We start from the raw sequence: 6,548 nt of genomic DNA, 5'->3' as shown, positions 1-6,548 counted from the left end.
TCGGTGAGCAGGCCTGTGGGCGGGGCACACTCATCCCCAGACAGGGACAACCCAGGGTGGGCAGGGGTGGCATACAGGGAGCCTCGAAGGGAAGCCTGGCCGGGTCTGGGGTCAGGGAGGCTTCCTGGAGGTCAGGTGCATTTAGGTCCTCATCCTGGGGAACCCACACAGTAAACAAGTGGACAGGCGACTCAGCACGTGATGAGTACTGGGGAGGGTCAAGGTGAGGGTGCACATTAGATGGTGGTCAGGGAGACCTCTCTCAGGAGATGAAAGATGCCAAAGGAGGGAGCCGTCCAAGGGCCCTAAAGTAGCCTGTGCCTGGGGGACCGGAAGCAGCACGCAGGCCATTGTGGCCGGAGTAGAGTAAGTGACGGGAGGGAGGCCGGAAGTGAGGTCAGAGAGGTCCAGGATTAGGATGCCCCGTCCTCTGCTCACGGGTGTCCCCTTACCACCACCATAGGCTTTATCACCATGACACCCCAGCTCTTCATCAACTACAAGCTCAAGTCGGTGGCCCACCTGCCCTGGCGCATGCTCACCTACAAGGCCCTCAACACCTTCATCGATGACCTGTTCGCCTTTGTGATCAAGATGCCTGTTATGTACCGGATCGGCTGCCTGCGGGACGGTTCAAGGGGTTGGGCGGGCAGGCTGGTGGGCTGGTGGGCTGGCGGGAGGCTCCCACTGCAGCTCGGGAGGCACAAGCAGGACTTGGGGCCTGGGCTAAGGGATATGCCCTGTTCCCGGCCTGGGGGCTCAATCTGAGGCCCAATCTTTGCAGGACCCCCCACCCCCCTGACAGTAGGCCAGTTGGGCCCCTTCCCCTCACACTGCCCCCCTCGCCCCACCTCTAGATGTGGTCTTCTTCATCTACCTCTACCAACGGTGGATCTACCGCGTCGACCCCACACGGGTGAATGAGTTTGGCATGAGTGGTGAGGCACCGACAGCAACTGCCCCCACGGCCGAGGCCCCAACAGCCACAGGGGCCCTCTCATCCCCACCCACTCCTGACCCTGCCACAATCACCACCGCCGCCGGGGAGGAGGCCTCTACGCCCATGCCTGCCAAGCCCACCCAGGGGGCCAGCTCCACCACCGAGCCCCAGGAAGTCCCTCTAAAACCGGCAGAGGACAAGAAAAGGGATTAACTGTTCCTGGTCATCGTCGCCTGCTCCGGCTCCTGGTGACACCGCCCCTGCCGACCCAGGCCCCTTGCCTCCCCTCCCCATTGCCCTTTCCCTGGACAGATTGGGCCGGGGCAGCAGGAGACCCCTTTTGGGCCGGGGCCCAGTGCATGGTGTGGGGGCTGGGGCAGGCCAGGGCACGTGGTTTGTGGAGGCGCCGTCTGTCTGTCTGTTCCTGTGTTTTAGCCATCTTGCCCCACCAGCCCAGCACCATTGGGAATCATGGTGAAGCCGATGCGGCACTGCTGAGGGGGTGGGCCAGGCAGGGGAGAGGCCAGGGCCCCTCTGTGGGGTGCCCACGGCCGTCCATCATCTTGTCCCTCGTCCCCTGACCAGCCCCTCCTCCCAGACCGCCACCCTTTAACACAGTCTGAATTTAATAAATTCATGTGGGTGTTTAACTTAAACTCAACAACCCCCCCTTGTGCCTTCCTTCCTCTGTCACGGCAGAGAGCAGGTATGGGTGGCTCTCCCCGGTCTGGGAAGGAGACCCTGCAGGTTGAAAAACTCGGTAAAGTGGGGACAGTGGCCCTCTGGGCCAGGCCCCTTTCTCACCCTCCTCCTCTCAGCAGTCCTCTGATGGGGCTTCCATAACTCCCATGTCACAGATGGGGAAGCTGCTTGCTGTCACCTCGCTACACCTATGTTCTTACCCATGAGACCCAGCGCCTTGCTTGTGCCCACTTATTGTTTTCGGGCCTCAGGCCTGCCTCATGAGCAAACACTCACCGCCTGATCCATTTTCACCAGCTTCCGCATTCAGCAGTCCTGGGCCCTGGACACGTGACCTCCCTTCTCTGGACTTACGAGCTTGCCTCCCCAGGTCGCAGCAGGGGTATGGGGTGAACCCTCACTCAGGTGGTGCCCAGTTATAGAGCTTGGAGTTGTTAGGGCGTCTCCAGTGTCCCCAGGGCTGCCAGCGCAAGGATCCAACCAAGCTCTTAGTGCAGTGGTCGGCAAACTGCGGCTTGCGAGCCACATGCAGCTCTTTGGCCCCTTGAGTGTGGCCACGAAGTTTCAATAGCACTATACGTGCACGCCCACACGTGGTATTTTGTGGAAGAGCCACACTCAAGGAGCCGCAGTTTGCCGACCACTGTCTTAGTGCATGGCCCATGGGCCTTCCCAGCAGCGGGTACTGGGGCTGTTTACCCACTTCCTAGGTGAGGAGACAGGCCTCTGGGCCTCCCTGCACTCAGAGGGATTAGAACCCACACTCCCAGATTTGCAAATCGGGGGGAGAGGGGGGGTGTCTCGTCAACACTGCAGGGAGAGGAGGCCTGGGGCTGAGGGTCTTCCCTGAGGCCTCACCTCCACTCCGCCCTGCAGAGCCAGACAGGGAATCCACCATGTCTGGGGAGATGCTGGTGTGCTCAGACCCCCATGTGTACACATGTGCACGCAGGTGCGCACACATGCACACAAGACTGCAGGCTTTTCCTCCCTTTTGTACTCTGCACACCATTCCATGGCTCCCCGTGTCCTAGGAGAAAGCTTAGGAGCCCAGGGGGTGTGGCCACCTGGACTCCCTGGCCTCATCTTCCCTGACCCTCCTCCCACAGCCGCACACTCCAGCCTTTGGCAAAGACCATCAGCTTTACCCCACAATCAGGGGTCACCAGTTCCACTGACACCACCTGGTTCAGAATCCCTCTCACCCCTTGGGTTCTCACCCAGCCTTCTCCCTGATGTCCTGCCCTTCCCATTCACCACCATCCAGTAGCCAGAGAACTTTTTCTTTTTCAATCCTTACCCAGGGATATTTTTTCCATTGATCTTTAGAGAGAGAGAGTGGAAGGGAGGTAGGAGGGATAGAGAGAGAGAGAAACATCAATGTGAGAGAGACACATGGACTGGTTGCCTCCTGCAGACGCCCTGACCGGGGCCAGGGATTGAACCAGCAACCAAGGTACATGCATGCCCTTGGCCAGGAATCAAACCGGCGACCCTTTGGTCCGTGGGCCAATGCTCTAACCAGTGAACAACCAGCCAGGGCACCAGAGAACTTAACTAAAGCACAAATCTGACCCTGCCCATCCCCTGCTTAGAACCTACATGGCTCCCTAGTATCCTTGGGAGAAGTGCCCAGGGTCCTAACTGGTGAGCCAGACTGGGGGCAGGGGGGACTTCTTAACCCCTGTAGTTTCATCTTTCTTGCTTTAACTTGCCATGATCTCCTGGCTGTAGCGAAAGCTCTTCCCTTACCTGGGAAACATTTCCAGGCACAACGCTCTGTACCTTACCCTGTGCATCATCCAGGTTGCAGCTCCACTGTCTCCTCTAGGAAGCCCTCCCTGACCACTTCCTCTAAGCGCCGCCTCCTCAACCCCCAGCTCCCTGGGGTCCCACATTCCAGCCCTATCCACTGTGGGTCATCACTGGGGACAAGTTGTTCCCCACTGAGCTGAGCCCTGTGAGGACAGCTAGGGCTGTCCTGGTCACGGCCATGTCCTTGGCACAGAGGAGGCGCTGCAGGAATGTTTGCTGAATGCGTGTTTGCCAGTCCCGACTCACAGACAAGCACGTATCCAGGAGTGTGGACCCTAAAGGGCCCACATTGACACTGATGGAGAGACTGACAACCAATCAACAAATGCTCCCTGAGCCCCTCCCCTGGACACTGTCCTGAGCTGAGGGGTCTGTGTACACAGCGGGGACCAAGACACCCCAGGTCTGCCCTTAAGGAGCTGAGGGTTTCTGACATGCCCTTTCACTTACTCATCCAACACACAGCTGTGAGATCTGACATTTGCAAGGGGCAGAGGCTCATCAGGTGGGCTCCTGGGAGCCACTGCTCCACGTCCCTTATGAGCCAAGCTCTAGTCTAAGAGCTGTATGTGGTTTATTTCATTCAGTTTAATATTGATGTCCCCATCACCTACAGACCATTGCTATACTCTCCACCACTTCCCCAGTGGTCTCCACTCCAGACTGCTTGCTATCACGGGAATATGCATGTTCCCACCGCATGGATGGGATAGTCAAGTAATAGCAAGGAGACCGGAATGGAGTGGATCCTTCGCAGTTTCAGCTCTTTGCTCAAACGTCATCCCCAAACCTCCCTCAACTTCCTAACCCAAATAATACCCTCTAACCGCAATCCATATATCCTGCTTTATTCTGTAATACTGCCATCACCACCAGACATGTATTTGCTTATCTATTTCCATCGGTCTCCCTCACTAGGATTTCAGTGCCATGATGGGAGGGGCTTTTGTCTTTTGTGTCCTTTGCTGTGTCCCCAGCTTTTGGAACGCTGCCTGGCACCATTACACTGTAATAATTAAGTCAAATGCTTACAAGAGCAGATGAGAAAACCCAGAGAAACTGAGAAGTTTGTCCAAGGTTTCAGGACACAAAGTGTTAGGACAGTGCCCAGCACATTTAAGAGCTGTATACAAGTGCCATTCTTAGCATTCTTATTTATTGATTTGAGAGAGATATCGATTTGTTTTTCCACTTATTTATGCATTCATTGATTCTTGTATATGTTCTGACTGGGGTTCGAATCCACAACCTTGGCATATCGGGCTGGCACTCTAACCAACTGAACTACCTAGCCAGTGCTATTAGTATCATATAATCCTCACAACCATCCTGTTATTAGGCCCATTTTACAGATCGGGCTGAGAGTGATGAAGTCAAGTGCCCAAGGTCACACAGCTGGTAGGTGGGAGACCTAGGATTTGAACTCAGGCACTCTGATAATGGACCCTCAATCATAACCTCCCTTGCAATGCCCTTGTTGCATGCAGACTATAGCTTACAGGCCAAATGCAGCCTTTTCCCACTTTTGTGTAATTTTTAAATAGTTAAAAAAGCTCAGGAAGAATATTTTGTTTCACATGAAAATTATACGAAATTCAAATTTCAGTAGCCATAATGTTTTATTGGAACACAGCCATCTCATTGTACTGTCTGGGTGCTTTTGCATTATGGCAGAGTTGACTGTTGAGACCTGTCTGGCCCTCAGAGCCTAAAGTGAAACATAGTTGCTCTCTGGTCCTTGGCAGTTTTTAAAAGTTTGCTCAATATTTTGCCATCTAGCAGTAGTGCTCCAACTTGAGCCTGAAGGGCTTGTGGCCGCACTTTGAGAACTGCTGCTGCCTCCCACAAGAGGCACCAGGCCTGGCTTGGTGAGTGCTGTGTCCCCAATGACCAGTGCAGGCCCTGACACACAGCAGATGCTCAATAACTGTATGTCTAATGAATTTATTTTATTATATTATTTTTTAATCCTTAACTCGATATTTTTCCATTGATTTTTAGAGAGCAAGGGGAAGACAGAAATATTGATGTGAGAGAAACGTACCAATTGGTTGCCTCCTGCATGCACCCCAACCAGGGCTCGGGCCAGGGAGGACCCTGCAACAGAGGTACGTGCCCTTGACCAGAATCAAATCTGGGACCCTTTGGTCCACAGTCCGACGCTCTATCCACTAAGCCAAACTGGCCAGGGCTTTTAATTTTTTTACTTTGTATGTCTAATAATCATCTGTGGACGACAAAGATAAGAGAAACACTCAGATTTTACACAAGCAGATAGAGCATTCTGTGGTCAGAGTGCCCGGCATCCCTGTTGGAACCTATGGTCACCTAGTCATTCTGAAGAACGGGAGGCTTTGGGACTATGATCTAACCAAATGGTTGCCCCTCCTTGAGCCTCAGTCTCCCCTCTGCAAGAATCCTGGTTCTATCACATGCCTCTGATGCGACTGTGAGGTATGAAGCATCTGTGAGGCCCCCAGGTAAGCACTTTGCTCAAGGGTCAGGTACACAGCTCAGAATGTACACTGGGGCTACACTGACATCATTCCCAGACTGATTTACTGAGCCTCGAAGCTGTAAGTGCTCTGGGAAACTTTGGTGTTGTGGGGAGGAATAAAACATCCATCCAATCATTCAATAACCATTCACTGGGTACCTACTGTGTTCCAGGTGCTGTTTTTGGTGCTAGGGATACAGCAAGGAACAAAACAGGCAAATCCTAGAGCTGACATTCTAGATTTAAACATTAAAATATCTTCACTCTCAATTTGCAGAAAATGAGTAGAGAAACCATAGAAGTTTCCTAAAGCTCATTATCAACGAAAGCTGTAGAGCTCTCCTGATCCCAAAGCTTCCCTTCCATCCAGAAAAACAACAGGTTCAAGTTCGCTGGCAGACTTGGGGGGGAGGGGAGTGCCTCAGTTTCCCCAACTTGATCCTCGGGCAGGGCGGGAATGGCTCTAAGCAGGCCTCAATTGGCTCCGCCAGAGCAATGGCCAGCAGCGCTGGCCCCTCCCAAACACCCAACCTCCTCTTCCCGGCCGGCCCCGCCCCCTAGGCCACGTGACGCGCGGGGGTTTTCCCGTTCCCC

General features: G+C 54.1%; 2 protein-coding genes across 2 annotated transcripts in view; both read left to right on the top strand.

The window, feature by feature from the left end:
* The window catches only part of CLPTM1 (cleft lip and palate associated transmembrane protein 1), a 38,727-nt gene extending 37,126 nt beyond the window's left edge, over positions 1–1,601 (top strand). The window contains exons 14-16 of the mRNA XM_015561204.1: positions 78–130; positions 418–631; positions 858–1,601. Coding sequence (XP_015416690.1) covers positions 78–130; positions 418–631; positions 858–1,153 — 563 coding nt within the window. The 3' untranslated portion in view covers positions 1,154–1,601. The remainder of the gene's footprint in view (positions 1–77; positions 131–417; positions 632–857) is intronic.
* A 696-nt stretch (positions 1,602–2,297) lies between these two features.
* RELB (v-rel avian reticuloendotheliosis viral oncogene homolog B) overlaps positions 2,298–6,548 on the top strand; it is a 57,907-nt gene continuing 53,656 nt past the window's right edge. The window contains 2 exon segments of the mRNA XM_006759554.2: positions 2,298–2,352; positions 2,519–2,594. Of these exon segments, the coding sequence (XP_006759617.1) occupies positions 2,298–2,352; positions 2,519–2,594 (131 nt within the window).

Source organism: Myotis davidii, unplaced genomic scaffold (genome assembly GCF_000327345.1).
Source record: "Myotis davidii unplaced genomic scaffold, ASM32734v1 scaffold796, whole genome shotgun sequence".
In the NCBI taxonomy this organism is placed as follows: domain Eukaryota; kingdom Metazoa; phylum Chordata; class Mammalia; order Chiroptera; family Vespertilionidae; genus Myotis; species Myotis davidii.
This window is presented reverse-complemented; position numbering and strand designations above follow the sequence as displayed.